This window comes from Arachis ipaensis, chromosome B05 (assembly GCF_000816755.2).
Source record: "Arachis ipaensis cultivar K30076 chromosome B05, Araip1.1, whole genome shotgun sequence".
Lineage (NCBI taxonomy): Eukaryota > Viridiplantae > Streptophyta > Magnoliopsida > Fabales > Fabaceae > Arachis > Arachis ipaensis.
This window is the reverse complement of record NC_029789.2, coordinates 107640740-107659800: the sequence shown is the minus strand read 5'-3', so window position 1 is coordinate 107659800 and position 19061 is coordinate 107640740. Positions and strand designations below refer to the sequence as shown.

The following is a 19061-nucleotide window of genomic DNA, read 5'->3' as shown; positions in this document are numbered from 1 at the left end:
TAGGATTGATATAGCTCATTTGACTTTCCTTTACTACTAGTTAGAGGATGATTTAATGAGATTAATCCTTGCCAATTCTCATATTGTGGTTAGTGATTAGGATAGAGATCTTTGACCACCAACCCTTGCCAAGACCTTTTTAGCCATTAGTTTACTTTCTTACCATTTATCTTTCATGCTTCATATCAAAACCCCAAATATAACTCACAACCGATAACAAGACACTTCATTACAATTCCTAGGGAGAACGACCCGAGGTTTGAATACTTCGGTTTATAAATTTTAGGGGTTTGTTTTAGTGACAAACAACTTTTTGTATGAAAGGATTAGTGATTGGTTTAGAAACTATACTTGCAACGAGATTTCATTTGTGAAATTCTAAACCATCAAAAATACAATCATCAAAATGGCGCCGTTGCCGGGGAATTGCAATGGTGTTATGTTATTGGTTATTGTACATATGTGAATAGTGTGAATATCTTGCTTTTTGCTTTATTTGCTAGTTGTAGAATTTCGTTTCTTTTGTTTTCTATTAGCTTTTGTTTTTATTTTATCTTTTCACCATGAATTCTCATTTCGGCTATGAGTGTGATTACAACTATGTTGTAGGTGATGGGAGCTACAATGAAGATGTGTGTCAAGGATGGGATAACCAAAGGTGGGAGGAGCCATATGCTTATGATCAATCCTCTTGGCAACAACCTCCACCAATGCACTATGAAGAAGAGCCATTCTATGATGCATATCAATCCAATGGCTATGGTGAATCTCCTTGTGACTTTCAAGAACCACCACCATATGCCTATGAGTCATATCCTCAACATGAACCTCAACCACACTCACAAGCCTATTTTCAACAAACGCCTCCATATGACCATGATCCTTACCTACCATACCAACCTCCTTTTGAACCATATGGGCCATACATGGAACCACAATTCCAAGATTACTACCCCCAAGAACCACCTCAATACACACCACCACCTTACCAAGAAGAACCACCTTCCTATAATAAACTCTTTCTCCAAGACAATGAACCCTCTTATCCACCCCAATTCTCAATGGATGAAACCCTTAGCCTTATACTTCAAGGTCAAGGAGAAATGCAAAGGGAGACACTAGAATTTATGGCTACCTTGACCAAGGTAGTAAGCATTTTAGCCTCCCAATGCTTGAGCACTCAAAGCACTCCCATGGTCACATGTGGAGAACCAATTAAAGAGCATAGCATGAAGGAAAGATTGGAAACTCCGGTGAAAAATAAGGGAAGTTGCTTTGTATTGGAACAATTGGAGGAAGCTTTAATTGTTGAAGACAAGGAAGAAGTGGTAGAAGACTTAGGAGATGCGGAGCTTACATGGGAACATAGAGTTGAAGAAAACCCCTCCAAGATGATTGAAATTGATGTCGAGGAGGAAAGTGCACAACCTCCAAAACAATTTTTGAATGAAGACTTGGAAAGAATGAAGCAAGAATTGAGTTCCCTTGGTGATAAAGATCATGCAAAGGAAAGATAAGTGGTTATAAGATGTAACCACACCATTAGGCTCAAATCTCACAAGCTTGTGTTCTTAGCTCAAAACCATGTTCCAAAATAAATTCTTTCAAGCAAGTTCAACAAAAATTTCGAATGCTTGGATTGGTGCAAAAACATAGTTTTTTTTTTTTGAAAAAACAGAGCACCATCCACGCGTACGCGTACATGGCGCGTACGCGCACTTCCAGCATTTTCGACCATCCACGCGCGCGCGCCATGTGTGCGTACGCGTGGATTGAGAAGTTCTACATTCCATACATTTTCCAGAGAGTTATGCCCACGCCGCGCCAACGTTGTGCCTTTGGCACAAACCTATTTGCGCGCTCGCGCACATGACGCGTACGCGCCACTCTCGAAATAAGCCAACGACGCGCGCGCGCCATGCGTGCGTGCGCGTGGATGCCCTTTCTTCCATCCATTTCTTTTCTTCTCCTCCTTCCATTTCTCCCTTTTTCCTTTCTTCTTCCCTTCTTCTACCCCTCATCCAACACTTCCAAACACCATCGATAACCATTTATTTTAGTTGGTTGTTAGTTAATTAGTTAGTTAGTTAATTGATTAGTTAGTTTTAGTTTAGTTTTCATTTTATTTTCTCTCTTTTCATCATAAGTGTTGGAGTATTGACTTTATTTACCATACATTGCTATATCCCTTATTGCCTAAATGCTATTTTAGCATGAATTTTTTTAGATAATCTTTGTTGGATTCTATGATTGAGGTTATATTTTGTTACTTGGTTTTGAGTTCTTCATGCTTACCTTTTGAAAAAATACCAAGTGATAAGAATTGTCTTCGAGCTTATAACTCTTTTGAATTGCATGTTGTAGCTAGCCACCATGTGATTTGGATCCTTTTCCCTCGATTAGGCAATCTCTTGATGGATAATGTTGAGCATTTACCTTAATGCATTGTATTTCATGATTATATCCATCCATATGTTTGACTTAAATGCTTTCATGCTTCTCTAATGCTTGTCTTACCTTACAAGCTTACTTAAAGCATCTCAAGCACACTAGAATGAGTACAGTGCATGCTTCTTTTATGACATAGCTCTTTATACTAATGTGTGTTCTAAACCGCGCAATTTAGAATTCACACACTTATTTGTCATTCATGTCACACTAATTCACTCACTCATTTCTAGTGATCTACCTCATTCCAACAATGTATGCTTCTTTGCTTTTATATCTTCTCACCTTATGGTGTTATATTTTTGTTTTTCATAACGAATGCACCACAAGCAACCATGGAAGTGGAAGAAAGAACACATAGCAATCCGAAGAGTCGCCGTACCCCCTTGCTCATCTTTGAGTGCACCGAGGACGGTGCAAACTTTTAAGTGTGGGGAGGTCGTCCGACCGGTCGGCGATTTTGGGTGACAAATTTCTAATCCCAACACTTTTGCATTTCATTTTAGGTTTTTTGGATTTTTGTTGCATTTTCTTATTTTTGCATATATATACACAATAAGCTTAGTCAAAATAATGAAATTTTCCACGGATTTCTATCTATAGGGCATGTCAATTGATTTGAGTGAAAACTTTTCATAGAACTTGCTTGAATTATATATATTGTGGAATATGTTTTGAGCAAAGAACACAAGCTTGTGAGATTTGAGCCTAACGGTGTGGTTACATCTTACAACCACTTATTTTTCCTTCTTGTGTGCATTATTCTCTTTCTATGATTGTAATCTTTGATTTGTTTGATTCTTTATGTCCATTATTTTGTGTATTCATGCATTTATATGATTGAGGCCATCATTTCATTAGCTCACTTACCCAAATAGCCTACCTTTTATCTTCCTTTGTTAGCCAAATTTGAGCCTACGCTTAACCCACTTATTCTTATTTTAGCACATTACAAGCCTTAAAGCGAAAAACAATAATTGTCCCTTAATTTGGATCTTTGATTAGCTTAGGCTAGAGTGTGTGTATCATTCAAGTGTGGAAACCTTGGGACATTGGGTGAATAAAAGGGTAGTTTTGTATTATTATTGTAAATATTGGGGATTGGGTACATGCTCATGTATTGATTAAATGTATAGACCTTATGCATTGGTACTCTTGTATATAGTTTGAAAGAAAGAAAAGATGAGAAAAACAAAAAAAAAATATATATATGAAAAGTATAGAAAAAAAATGGAAAAAGAAAGAAAACGAAAAAGAAAGAAATAAAAAGGGGACAAAATGCCCCAAAGTGAAGCTCAATAAGATCAATGCATAAGTGTTGTGAAATGAAAACCTCTTCGTACTTAATCGACAATAACGTGAGCTACAGAGATCCAAATGAGGCGGTTCCAGTTGGGTTGGAAAGCTAACATCCGGGGATTCGAAACGATATAAGATTTGCCATAGTTGCTACACGTATGGTGGCGCGCACGCGCAAAGTACGCACACGCGCTGTTGCTGCCACCTAGTTCACTTAAAGCAAAACGTGGCCAACGAATTCTAAAGCCTTGTGGGCCCAATCCAACTCAATTCCTAGGGAGAACGACCCGAGGTTTGAATACTTCGGTTTATAAATTTTAGGGGTTTGTTTTAGTGACAAACAACTTTTTGTATGAAAGGATTAGTGATTGGTTTAGAAACTATACTTGCAACGAGATTTCATTCGTGAAATTCTAAACCATCAAAAATCCAATCATCAATCACTCACCAAGCAGATGGAGAGGAACCAAGTTGCAGCAGTCAATATTCAACCACCAGCTCAAGAAGGGGTGGATGCAGAGGAAGGAGGTGAATGTGAGCAAGCCAATTATGTTGGAAACTCATCAAGACAATCCTATGATCCACATTCCAAAACCTACAATCCTGGTTAGAAGAACCACCCAAACTTTGGGTGAGGAAATCAGCAGAACCAAAATCAAGATCAGAGACCTCACAACTCTAACTATTACAACAATCCCACTTACCAACAAACCAATCAAAGATCATACCAAACGCCACACAACAACGCTTTCCAGCCCCATATCAAACACAAAATAACCATTCTCAAGCCCCAAATTCTAACCTACCACTGCCAACTAAGGATAGATTATCCCGGATTGAAGCCTTGCTTGAAAAACTTTGTAAGGATTTTCAAGAAAATAGAGTATTCAAAGAGGAAGTAAGGTCTAATATGAAAAACCAGGGAGATGCCATCAAGAAGCTTGAATCTTAAGTAGGACACCTATCTCAACAAATCCCTAAATCCACTGACAGTTTTCCAAGTGACATTGAGAAGAATCCAAGAGGAGAAACAAAGAATGTGAGATGGGAAGAATACAAGGCAATCACTCTAAGAAGTGAGGAGACCTTGGAGGAAGAAATCTGCAAGCCAACAGAGCGCAACCAAGGGGTTCTAAAGGAGAAGTTGGTAGAGAAAGAACAAGGAATTGACTCTGCACAAATGAAGGAACTAATGGAGAAGGAAACCTTGAAGTCATATGTGCCAAAAGCACCATTCCCTTAGAGACTCAGGGGTGGTGAAAAAGGAAAGATGTATTCTGGGTTCCTAGATATATTTACATCTCTTCATATCAACATTTCCTTCATTGAAGCCCTCCAACGGATGCCCTCATATATTAAGTGCATGAAGAAGTTGCTAACCAAGAAGAGTACCTTAAAGGGTGGGCAAACAATAGTGATGACTCAGGAGAGCAGTGCCCTCATCCAGAAGGATTTGCCCATAAAGAAGACAGATCCAGGGATTTTTTACATCCCTTGTACTATAGGGGATACAATGATTGACAGAGGGTTCTGTGATCTTGGAGCTAGCATAAATTTAATGCCCTTGTCTCTCATGAAGAAGCTGCAAATTAATGAGCTGAAATCCACAGATGTAACTCTTCAACTGGCTTACAAAACCCAGAAACAAGCACTAGGAGTTGTTGAAAATGTGCTAGTCAGGGTAGGGAAGTACTTCCTCCCTACAGACTTTGTTGTTCTTGAAATGGAAGAAAGTTATCTTCACCAAATCATTCTGGGGAGACCATTCTTGGCCACAACCAGAGCACTCATAGATGTTGAGCAGGGAGAGTTGATATTGAGAATACACGATGAACAACTCACCTTTCATGTCTTCAAGCCCTCACATGAATCTGAACAAGAGAATAAAGACCCGAAGGATGATCACAAGGAAGCATCTTGGAGGAAATAAACAATGAATCACAAGCAGAACCTTTCAAGACCTCCTTGGTAGAAAAACAAGAAATTCAAGTGATACAACAATCAAAGAAGTCCAAGGAGAAGCTGGAACCACAAAGTTCAAAAGGGACAATCAATAAGGACCCTCCTGACACAAGAATCACTTAAGCACCACTTGAAGGAGAGAAGAGAATTAGGAAAAAGGTACCAAGGGGATGGAAAAACAAGAAGATCCCTACAGAGGATTTCTCTCCAGGGGACAAAGTGATATCAATCCACCAACCACTAATCCCACCTCATCTTCCTACAATTCCATCTCAGCTAGCTCAAGTGTACATCATCAATAAAATCTTATCCTTGGAGCATGTAGAGATTCTCAAAGAGGCAAGCAGAGACAGATTAACTGCAAGAGGAGAAGACCTAAGACATTATCTGCCTTCCTAACAAACAGAGAACTAATGTCAAGCTAGTGACAATAAACGAGCGCTTCATGGGAGGCAACCCGTGTTTAAACATTTTCATTTACTGCTTTACTGTTAATAATCAATGGTTTTCTCGCATGAATTTAGGCTTTCATAAACAAATTTGACTGCTGCATATAGTATCTTGAAGCATATGATTAATTTCTAAGTTTGGTGTGCCTAAAGGCACCCTAAGATAGTTTTCAAGCAAGATGATCATATAGCTATCTTAGGATATATACTCAAGCACTTTCTTGAAGTATATAGCCAAACATTAAGTTTGGTGTTGTAACTATGCTATGAGTACAATTAATGAGAGTCAAATTTGTTTTAAGTCTTGAATCTCATGAGAGTTTAACCAGGTTTTGCATTCTTTTTGAGTTTATGCTTAAAAGTAGAAAAATAAAGTGTTCTTTATGATGATTGAATCAAAGGTGATAAGAACTTCATTGAATTGCTGCATGATTTAGAAGGTGGATGACAAGCTTGATGTGCAAGGCACCTAGGATGGTGCATAAGGGTCACTAGATGTACATCCTAGGAATTGAACATAACCCTTTGAACCACACGGCCAAACACTAAGTTTGGTGTCCACCAGGGCTATATATATGCTTGCAAGAGTGACGGTTGGTTATTAATGCATAAGGAACACTTAGCCAAAAAAAATTTCAAAAATTTAAAATTTAGCTATTGCTTTTCATTTACTTTACCGCCAATTATTTTAATTCATTTTGTTCTGATGTGGTTAATAGGCATATAGAAGAGAAGATTGATGGAGAGGAAAAGGCAAGGGAATGCACGGCTATCCTAGAGCAAAAGCAAGTCACATGTCCTTGGAAGTTGCTCATTGGGAAGCACAATTCTGCACATTGGTTGGAGAGGCATATCACCTAGATGACTGAACCTACATACCTAATGAGGAAGCAATCCTTGTCTTCATTCAATTCTACATGCATACCATCCATTTTTGCCATCTCAAAAGCATCCTTACCATTCATTCTTCATCAATTTTTGCTATAAATAACCCCCACTTGAACCGAGTTTCACACTTCAAATTTATACACTCTTGCATTCAAAATTTCAGTTCTTGTATCCCTATAAAGTTCAATTCATAACCGTGCTCTCTTTTTGTTCAAATCACTCTTACTTGATCAAATCACTTACTTCACCCTCAAGCCTCACTCTCATTCCACTTTGCACAAGATACTAGCCACTCTTCCTCACTAATTCTTGATCTTCTATTCGGCCAACTCCAGAGCAACCATGGCAGCCTCATCAAGCTCCAGAAGAAGGAAAGGAAAAGAACCCGTTGAAGAAGAAACTCTTTATGACAAATGGAGGTTCAAGTCAGTATTCTATGAGATACAACTCGAATGGATGAGACCTAATTCCAACTTCCCGAGGATGAGGGCCAAGAAATCAAAGAGAAGATTAGAAAAAGAAAATGGGAGCTCCTCACTCCTCCAATCACCAGAATAAATGCAAACATTGTAAAGGAGTTCTATGCCAACACAGTGAGGGAGAACACAAGCATTGACACCTCTTACAAAAGTTATGTAAGAGATGTAGAGGTTGACTTCAGTCCAAAGGCCATCATGAAGGTTCTTGGCCTAAGAACAGCACATTTTGATGAAGCTAGTTACCATGAGAGAGTGGGTGGTAACCCTGATTGTGAGGAGATTGCTAGTGACATTTGCGTAGTTAGGGCTGACTGGGTGAGGGAGTCCAATGGAATGCCAATATTTCTAAAAAGAGGAGATCTTACCCAGAAGCCAAGGGGTGGTATGATATCATTAGGAGATCCATCCTCCCCAGCATGAACATTTCAGAGGTCAATATTAAGAGAGCCACTATGCTGCATTGCATCATGATAGGAGGAGAGATTAAAGTTCATGAGCTCATAGCCAAAAACATCCAAAAGCTTTCTAAGAAGAGTTCCCCTGACTCTTGGCTCCACTACCCTAGCAACATTCTTCGTCTATGCATAAAGGCTAGGGTGGCGCTAGAAGATGCAAATCCTATTTGGCTACATCCAGGCAAGCCAATCACCATTGAGATAATGACATATGTCACGGCTGCCCAACAACAAAGAAAACCACAAAGGAGGAGAATGAGGGAGGAATAACAAGTGGAAGAAGAGCAGCAAGAGGAGTAACAGGTTTCACTACCATCTACTATGGACATGAGTCAAATCCAGAGCGTTATTGAAGGCCTATCCCAACAATACATAAAGGTTCAAGAAAAACAAGAGGAGTTCCAGCTGAGAATGATGGATCAACAAAGAGAATTTCAATCAAGATTACTAGATCAACAAAGGGAATAGTCTGCTCAATTCCAAGAATCCTTCAACAAATTGTCCCAACAACAAGCTCAGCAAGAAATATACCTCCAAAACTTGTTTCACTGGAAAAATCTATATCATACAGCCAGAGAGTCTAGGCATTTAGATCGGGTTAAATATGATATAGACACTGAAGCCAAGCTTAGCTACCTAACTGCTTGCATGCCTGTATTGAATTGAGAAATCCAACCATATCAACAGGTCACTCAAGTAGGAGAAACACAAAGGGCAAGAGCAAAAAGAAATGAAGAAAGAATGAAGCAAAGATTGATAGATGCTAGACTTTGGGAAGAGGAATATGAGCCTAGATAACAATGAGAGGAAACAAGAAGGAAAAAGAAACAAGAACCAAAGAAGAAAGGGGAGTCAAATAAAGGAAAACAACCCAAAGAATGAAAGGTGGTGCTGTTCCTTGATCATTAATTTAATAAGGAAGAACTTACTCCCAATCTCTTCTGTTTTATGAGTTTACTTCAAGTTTAAGTCATTTGAATTCTGTTTGTTTGTTTTTCTTAATTGTCATTTAAGTGTGCTAGTCTAAGTGCTTGTTTCATTTTCATCTTGCTTGAATGTATGCTTTGTCCCCTTTTGATTGAATAAAAGAAAAATTCTTTGAAACAGAAAGAGTAATAGTCCAATTTGGTAGGAAATAGAATAAGGTTAAGTGGTGGTATATGTTTGATTGTTTAGCAAGCTCACTAATAAAGATGAAGGGTAGAATGTCCCTTAAGTATGAACTTTGTTGCTATATGTGAAACCTTTGAGAAATAAAAAATCCTTGGAAGAAAGAAAGAACAAGAAAGAAGGAAAGAAAAGTCAACGTTGGTTGCAAAGTTGGGCCACCAACAGCCAGCACCAACGTTGGCAACCAAAACGAAAAAGAAACAATGAATAAGCTAGGCACCAATAGCTTAACCCTTAAGATACATGCCTGTGGTGTTTTTGTACTAGGATCTGCTTGGATGACTAGGTTCTAAGGAGTGTTTTAACACTTGGTAACTTGGGTTAACTATCCCGGAATTATCAACCAAAAGTCCACTATCAAGAGCAACCTAGTTGCAAGGCATTTAGTGACCCAAAGAGGTGCTGGGCATCAATGTCTTTAGGATGAATTGTGAGCCAAGTGTTTTTGGTGTGTATGTGTTGAGGAGAGGCTTGAGTTAGTAGGTCTGAAGGGTGCTTCATCATCCAACACCTTGAGCCAACTAGATCGGGAGTGTTGACTAAAAACTTATCTAAAAAGCTACTTCAACACAGAACACTAAGCTGTAAAGAATAAGTTTCTAAAGCAAAAGAAAAACAAAAATCAAACACCAAGGATCAATGAATAACAAGGTTTCATAGAAGCACCTTAGTTAGCACTTAGAGGGACATTTCAAACCTGGAAACCAATAAGAGTTGAGCTTCAAATATATCTTGCATGAAACCCCATGAACCTAGACTGAGTGCTTTCCAATAAGGACATGTTTCCTCTCTGTTTTCATTCATTCTTCTCATGTTTTACTGCTTGCTCGGGAACAAGCAAGATTTAAGTTTGGTGTTGTGATGCCTAGGCATCTTAGGGCAATTTCACAAGCCTTTTTCATTTGTTTTAATATGGTTTCATGCACTTTCTTAAGCAATAAGTAAGTATTTGGATGAGAATTTCATGAATACCTTGATTCAATCAAACATGGTTAATTATGTGCATTTTCACAAGATCTATGCAAGGAATTACTTGATGCTATGAATGGTGCAAAAATCTTGTGATTATGGCAAAGCTTTGATGCATTTGTTTGGTTGATGATAGGTGAAGAGAAGCAGAGGAATGGTGAGAAAGAAGCAGAGAAGGCAACGTTGGTGGCCAAAGTTGGCTCACCAATGTTGCCACCAATGTTCCAAGGGCTTGAAGAGCAATGTTGGTGGCCAAAGTTGGCTCACCAACATTGCTGGCAACGTTATGCAAAACTGGGTGCCAACGTTGGAGGGAACGTTGGTGAACCAACGTTACCCCCAACGTCCTCGACTAATCTCAAAACTGGAGCTGGAAGAATTGCCTTGTGTGTGTACGCACAGTGTTGTGTGCGTACGCACAAGAAGAAAAAAATTGCAAGTGTGCGCACGTACAAGGCAGTGCGCGTACGCACAAGTGTGCAACGTTGGAGGGAACGTTGGTGAACCAACGTTACCCCCAACGACTGCGATCAAATTTTAGTTTTGAGATTGAAAAATTTTGATATGACGCGTACGTGATGAGTCCATATTTGATTATATATTTTGACTCAATTTGGATAGATTTTATCACATGAACTCATACATAAGCACCAAAATAGCATACTTTTGTGTTTTATCCCCAATTTGATCCTAAATGTGAAGACATGCATTTTTGTGCTTGAAATGAGCAATTTAATTCCACTTTTATTCTATTTGATGCCATGACATATTTGCTGAGTGATTTCAGGCCTTAGAGGTAAGAATGGATAGCCAAAAGTGGAAGAAAGCATGTACAAGGGAGAAAACATGAAGAAAACAAGAAAAAGTACACACAGCGAAGTGTGTGTGCGCACAACCACCTGTGCGTGCGCACAAGAAATAATTTCCATGTGTGCATGCGCACAAGCACCTGTGCGTATGCACAGGTCAACTTTCAGCCGAGTGTGCGTACGCACACATCTGTGCGTACGCACAGGTCCCTGCACGTGGTTGTATTAATGAAACATGTGCTTTGAGATTTCTGAGGCCTCTTGGCCCATTTTGAAAGGCTTGAATGCTGATTTTGGATGCTATATGAAGGAGAATTCAACACATATGAAGGCATTAGGCTTTAGCACATTTTAGTTTTTAGTTTTTACAAGTTTTTCATAGTATTAGGAGTAGGAGTAGTGTAGAGTAGATTGCTCTCTTAGGGTTTCATTTTCATTTCCATTGTAGCATTTTATAGCAAGCTTTGATTTTGGATTTTGCTTCTTTAATTGTAAGTACTCTCAATTTCCTCTTTAATTATATTGCCTTTATTTTCATTTCCTTTGGTTCAAGTTACTTTGTTCATATTTGCAATTTTTAGTTTCTTGAAGTTTTGATTAATGAATTTCATATCTTATGCTTTCTTTATGCTTGATTGCTTGTCTCTTGTTGATATTGTTGATAGTTGGTTATAGTTTTCCATTTTACTTTGCAATTTTCCATGTTTTACTTTTATGCACATAAGATGTTTGTGAAAATGCCAACTTTGAGTTTTGAGTAGATTTTCACACCTTGGCTTGGGATTTGAGTTCCTAGGATACTAGATTCGTAATGTTCGATATTTAGTGGTAGTTCATGGGTAGTTAGTTGACTCTTGTTTCCATTGACGCTAGCCTTTTATCAACTAGTTTGGTAAGTTGGTTAGGACTTATGGATTAAGGTCAATTATACTTGCTTGACTTACTCCTCGATAGTTGGGGTTAACTAAGCGAGATTGACTCATGATAATTACCATAGTTGTGGTTATGGAAATGATAAAATTCCTTAGATTCTCATTTCCAAGTCAAGGCTCTTTTTGCATTTATAGTATTTTCACTAGTTTTGATCTCATCTTCTCTTTAATTGCATTAGTTACAATTTTGATCATCTCTTATTTCTTTTATTAATTAGTTCTTTTAATATTTCGTTCTTTGGTTCAAAACCCCTTTTTGCCTCCACAACCGAAAGCGTAACACTTCGATTGCATCCTAGGGAGAACGACCCGAGGTTGAATTACTCTCAATCTCAGTTATTTGGTATTGGATTTAATATTTGATCTTGAGAATTCAATGTCGGTTTGGACTATGCTACCAACGAATTGATGCTTGTTTTGATTGATTCCAAACCATGCAAGAATTCTCTTTGTCAAATTTGGCGCCGTTGTGTGGGAATGCAAACGGTGTTATATCTTTTGGTTGATGTGAATATGTTAATAGTGTAAATAGTACTTTTTGGTTGTTTTTTTGCTTTTGTTAGTAAGTCTTTGTTTATATTTTCTTTATGACATTTTACACTATTACCACAATGTACCCCAATGAAACCCAAACACTTACCTTTCTAGCCACCAATTCTATACACCATCACCTCACTACATACAAAACCATAACCCTTACCATCATGAGTTTGATTGTCAACCTTCATCACCTCAATCTTCATCTTCACATATGGATCAAGCCACACAAGAAGTACTTTTCATGCTCATTCAAGAACAACAAGAGTTCCGAAAGAAGCAAGAGCAAGGCATGTCTACAGTAGCAGAAACTCTTAACCGGTTAGCTTCATTGCGTTCATGACATGACCAAGAAGTTCTAATGGATGAATGTGTAGAACCAAGTGAAAAGTGTGGAGTGAGCAAGGAATTACAAAATCAAGTAGAAGATATCAAGTCACAACATGAAGCACAAGAGGAGATAAATGAAGAGTTGGTAGGAAGTGATCAAGAGGATTCCATCATTCAAGATTTTTTGTCCAACTTGGTTAACCCCGCCAATGACCTTCATGAGCCTCCCTTATTGGATTTGGAAGGAGATGTTGATGTGGACTTCACACAACCTCCAATTTTTTACTTGAGTGATGATGAGGAAGATTCAAAGGAGGTTGAGGAAGATTTTGTTCACTAAGAGGTAAAGATAGTTGTGCAAGAACGAATTGAGCAGGAGAGGACTTCTTCAACAAGCTTTCTAGGCGCACATCAATATGCCATCTTGGAGATGGATTGTCAACTTCAAACCCTTCTTGGAGTAGTGGATGGTAGAGAGAAGAATGCTAATTGGCAAAGAAATGCAAAGTTCATCAAAGGAGCCAACTTAACATTTGGAGCTCAATTTTGGTGCAAGAGTCAATTTAGTGGATTCCAGGGAGTGTATAAGTATGTCAATGGTGATAGAAGAACTCAAGTATGGGATCCGGGTATTAATTTCAAGAATCAATACTTAAAGATCCTAGTTGCTAGCTTGAAGTCTCTTAAGAGTTTGATACAATTCATTTGGGACCCTCGAGGTCAAATCAATAGCAAACTTGGTTGGAGATTCAAGGAGGACTGGAAACATAAGCCGCCCTAACAAGGATCTCCTCACCAAGTCCAACTTAAGGACTATAAACCAAAGTGCTAAGTGGGAGACACCCCACCATGGTAATATCCTTCTAACCTTCTCTCTTTTAGTTTTTGTTTCATGAATAATTGGTTATTTTGCTTGGTTGGTTAGTTTTATTTTGAAGTTTGTTGGGTAATTTTAGTGAAATAATGTGTTTTTGGGAGTTTTATGATGTTTTGGGACTTGAAAACCTGTTTTGGATATCAAGTTTGATGCCTTAGAGGCAAAATTTTTATTGCGGGAACAGAGACCTATGCGTCCGCACAGCCTTGTGCGCGTGCACAGTTCCCCTGTTTTTCCGTCCCTGTACGTACGCATATCAATGTGCGGACGCACACCCCTAAACACTCTCTCTATTCACAGCACGTGCTCGGCTTGTGCGTGTGAACGCAACCCCTTCTTTCCTTCTGTGCGTCCACACATAACCTCGTGCATCCGCACAGGCCGCGATACTCCTTCTGTCCGCAGCGTCTGCACGCTGCTGTGTGTGCACATGCCTTGCCATTTCTCTTGTTTGTGCGTCCGTACACGACCTTGTGCGTCCGCACAGGTCACTTTTTGAACGTTAATTCAAAAAGAAAGAGAGTCGCGCTTCAGTTTCCCCCAAACACCCCAAACCTTTCTTCTTCTCCCTTCTCTGAACCCAACACCACCCGACCACAAACCCTACTCAATCCAGACCACCCTAGCCAACGCCACCACCTCCGTCCGACCGCTTCACCGCTGGCGACCATCGCCGACCCTCTATCTCTCTCTCTTCCCTTCTTCTTCTTCTCTCTCTTCTACATTTCCCCCTCTTATTTTCCTTGTATTTGCGCTGCACCCTGCTGCCCGCGCCAGCAATCCCTAGGCCATGCCTTTCAGTCTGGCGACCAGCCACCAGCGGCGGCAAGTGTGTGTGCCGCCGCGACCGCGCAACCACCACCCTCCTTTTCTGTCTGTTTCTTCTCCTTCCTTCTGCATTACAGGTTCCATTTCTTTCCCATGTTCCTTGCCCCTATTCCATTTTCTACTGCTTTATTTTACTTGCTTTTTAATTCCGTTTTTAATGTTGTTTTAGTGATTAAGAGGATTTAGGTTAAATGGCTTCTATTTCTAGACTGAATGCTGTTGATTGACTGATTATTTTTGGATTTCTGGGTAAATGCTGCTTTGTATGAACTATGAATGCTGCTGTGTATGAACTGAGAATGTTGTTTCACTAATGCACATAACATGCTTGATATAAGGCCTGAATGGATTTTTGATTCAACTTCTGTGTCTGATCAGCATAGGTTTTGAATTTTCTTCCCATTTTTCATTGTTAATTTCTACTTGTGCAATTCTCTGTCGATCGTGGATGTTGCCTAAGATAAAACTATTTTTGCACTCTGTGTTATTCATGCTGGAACATCAAACTGAACTCGAAATCTGTAGCTGTGTAGAATACCAAGCTGACATTATTTTGTTTGATGCATTTGCAAGTGCATAGCATGCTAATTTGCTGCATTATGTACTGACTACTCATTCCTTTTGCTTAAACACCAAACTAGCCTTAAACTCATAAATCTTGAAATTTGTTTGGTGCCATTTGCAGCTGTACATACATTTGTTTTTTTGAGTGAATTGATTAAATGCTTATTCATGTGTTTTTAACATCAATGACCATATACATAGCCACTTGTTCCTTTATGTTTTTGAGCAATGCAATCTGTTCTTCAACCAAGTATTGCTTTGGACAAGAAGTTATGTATATGTGATCATTTCTTATCTTTTCAACATGAATATGTGCATGCTTTCACTATGGCTTTGATTATTGCCTTTTGTGCCAATTTTTTCTAAGTCTTCAAACTTTAATTGTAAAACTGCAACAATCAATATCTTTCTCAAGTCAATTCACTTGCATTGTTACACCTAAGTCATATGTATGCTTTAATTGTTGTTCATTCTTTCATTTGTTACTTAGGTTACTTAATTTTGGGAAAATACATTTCCTTTTCAGCATTCAACCTCTTTTTGGATGTTTTTCCTTAATTAAGTGTTGTTTACCTTATTGGCTCTTATTTGAATTACTTAATTATATCCTCCTTCTTTCTGTGATTCTTATCTGTTTCTCTTGAGTTGTACTCTATTTTTGTCTTTTTCAGGATGGCTCGCAAAGGAAAGGAAAAATCCAATCCTTTGGCTCGTCCTCCTCCTGTGCCTCCGAGTAACTAACCGGACACATTCATTAATGCTGAAGCCCAAGAACAATACAAAAACTTGAAAAACGAGCCTTTCACTACGAGAGAAAGCTAAACTTGCCCAAGAAATATGCGGATCAGATTTTTAATAGACTAATTTTTTACCATTGGAAATTCGTAGAATTCGATCCGGTGGAAGTCAATGAACACCAGGTCAGGGAATTCTACAAAAATCTTCAAAAGAAGGACGCCCCAATTATTTTTCTGAGAGGTGTCACACTGGACACCTCTGATGCTGCTTTAGAGGCCCTCTTAGATATTCCGCATATTCCTCCGGTTTGTGACGCTTATCCTCAAATAGTGAAAGACTTGACATCCGGAAAGCTTTTTTTAGATGTGGTTCTAAAAAAGATTGGCCTGCTTGAGGCCAGATGGGAGTACAGCAAGGGAGATGGTGCACGAAATTATAATCAAACTTTTGTAATTCCGCACAACTAACCAGTAAGTGCACTAGGTCATCCAAGTAATACCTTACGTGAGTAAGGGTCGATCCCACGGAGATTGTCGGCTTGAAGCAAGCTATGGTTATCTTGTAACTCTTAGTCAGGATATCAACAATAATTCTTAGTTTTAATTGGAATGAGTAAAAGAACATAAATTAAATGATACTTGTTATGCAGTAATGGAGAACAGGTTGAGGTTTTGGAGATGCTCTGTCTTCTGAATCCCTGCTTTCCTACTGTCTTCTTCTTCACGCATGCAAGGCTCCTTCCATGGCAAGCTGTATGTTGGTGGATCACCGTTGTCAATGGCTACCATCCGTCCTCTCAGTGAAAATGGTGCAGCTACGGGTTTTATAGGGCTAATTATCTGTTGGTTCTCACTAGTGTTGGAATAAGATCCATTGATCCTTTTGCACACTGTCACTATGCCCAACATTCATGAGTTTGAAGCTCGTCACATTCATCCTTTCTCAGATCCTACTCGGAATACCACAGACAAGGTTTAGACTTTTCGGATCTCAAGAATGCTGCCAATTGATTCTAGCTTATACCACGAAGACTCTGATCTCACAGATTTGAATGCTCTGTTGTTATGAGAGGCAATCAAACTCGTGAACTAGGAACCAAAGAGATACACACTCAATCTAAGGTAGAACAGAAGTGGTTGTCAGGCACGGGTTCATAGGTTGAGAATGGTGATGAGTGTCACGGATCATCACATTCATCATGTTGAAGTGCGAGTGAATATCTTAGAATAGAAACAAGCGTGATTCCGAAGACAAAGATACTTAATTTATTGCATAAACATAATATATCTTTTTTTTCTTTTTTATTATATCCATAAAGTTCTATATTCTAATCGATTAGATATATCTTATCTATTAGATATATATTAGAGTCTAGAAATGTAGAGTATATAAATAAATGGATATGGAATAGTTAAATTGGAGTATTTCAATAAAGAGAAATAGAAAAAATTCAATTAATAATTTAATAATTTTTCTAAAAAATTAGAAAGAATATTGACAAATATCAACTAGAATATATTTATTTATATAATAAAAACAAATTACTAAAAATATAATCAAATTCGATTTATATTAATATTTCATTATGGTCGCCCCCTATTGGGATGTACTATTAAACCAAAATTGGGGTTATCCGCGAAGAATTACGGTAGAGCAGTTTATGAATGTCTTCGCGGTGGACTTGATTTTACCAAAGATGATGAAAATGTGAATTCTCAACCATTTATGCGTTGGAGAGACCGTTTCTTATTTTTTGCCGAAGCAATTTTTAAATCCCAGGCCGAAACTGGTGAAATCAAAGGGCATTACTTGAACGCTACTGCAGGTACATGCGAAGAAATGATAAAAAGAGCTGTATTTGCTAGAGAATTGGGCGCTCCTATCGTAATGCACGATTACTTAACAGGGGGATTCACTGCAAATACTAGTTTGGCTCATTATTGCCGGGATAATGGACTACTTCTTCATATCCATCGTGCAATGCACGCAGTTATCGATAGACAGAAGAATCATGGTATGCACTTTCGTGTACTAGCTAAAGCGTTACGTTTGTCTGGTGGAGATCATATTCACGCCGGTACCGTAGTAGGTAAACTTGAAGGGGAAAGAGATATTACTTTAGGTTTTGTTGATTTATTACGTGATGATTTTATTGAAAAAGATCGAAGCCGTGGGATTTATTTCACTCAGGATTGGGTTTCTCTACCAGGTGTTCTTCCCGTTGCTTCGGGGGGTATTCACGTTTGGCATATGCCTGCTCTGACCGAGATCTTTGGAGATGATTCCGTACTCCAATTCGGTGGTGGAACCTTAGGGCATCCTTGGGGAAATGCACCAGGTGCCGTAGCTAATCGAGTAGCTCTCGAAGCATGTGTACAGGCTCGGAATGAGGGTCGTGATCTTGCTCGTGAGGGTAATGAAATCATCCGTGAGGCGAGCAAATGGAGTCCTGAATTAGCTGCTGCTTGTGAAGTATGGAAGGCGATCAAATTTGAATTCCCAGCAATGGATACTTTGTAATCCGGTGGTTACCGTTCGTTCTAGATAATTGCAATTAAACTCGGCTCAATCTTCAAAAAAGGATTGAGCCGAAGACAAAGATACTTAATTTATTGCATAAACATAATATATCTTTTTTTTCTTTTTTATTATATCCATAAAGTTCTATATTCTAATCGATTAGATATATCTTATCTATTAGATATATATTAGAGTCTAGAAATGTAGAGTATATAAATAAATGGATATGGAATAGTTAAATTGGAGTATTTCAATAAAGAGAAATAGAAAAAATTCAATTAATAATTTAATAATTTTTCTAAAAAATTAGAAAGAATATTGACAAATATCAACTAGAATATATTTATTTATATAATAAAAACAAATTACTAAAAATATAATCAAATTCGATTTATATTAATATTTCATTCTTTTTTTTTCGAATTTGAATTCATTTGTTTTTCGCGATTCTATGTTTTCAACACTAAACTAATATTGACAACAGTATTGAAAACAAATATAATCCGATCGTGAAGAAATCGATCGATTTCTTCACGTTATAAAGATTCGAAATTTAATAGATTAATAAAATCTATAAATCTAAATATATTACTCCTATTGAATATTCAAATTCATTTTTCTATTACTATCTTTTTTATTTTGTGATTTTATTCTATAAATTTAATTAATTTAATTAGATAAATTTTGAAAGTTGAATTCAATTTCTATTTTTAGATTTGTTTTTAAGTTTTACAATATACCATAACAATATACCCTCCCTATATATAAATATAAGATGATATAAATATTAAGTATAGAAGATTTTTC

General features: G+C 38.0%; 1 protein-coding gene across 1 annotated transcript; it reads left to right on the top strand.

The window, feature by feature from the left end:
• Positions 4203 to 18504, top strand: LOC107640853 (ribulose bisphosphate carboxylase large chain-like). The gene is made up of 6 exons (XM_016344355.2): positions 4203 to 4353; positions 7641 to 7907; positions 10256 to 10376; positions 15668 to 15729; positions 15885 to 16039; positions 17319 to 18504. Exons 1-6 carry the CDS (start codon positions 4203 to 4205, stop codon positions 18252 to 18254), a joined length of 1692 nt encoding a protein of 563 aa, XP_016199841.1. The 3' UTR covers positions 18255 to 18504.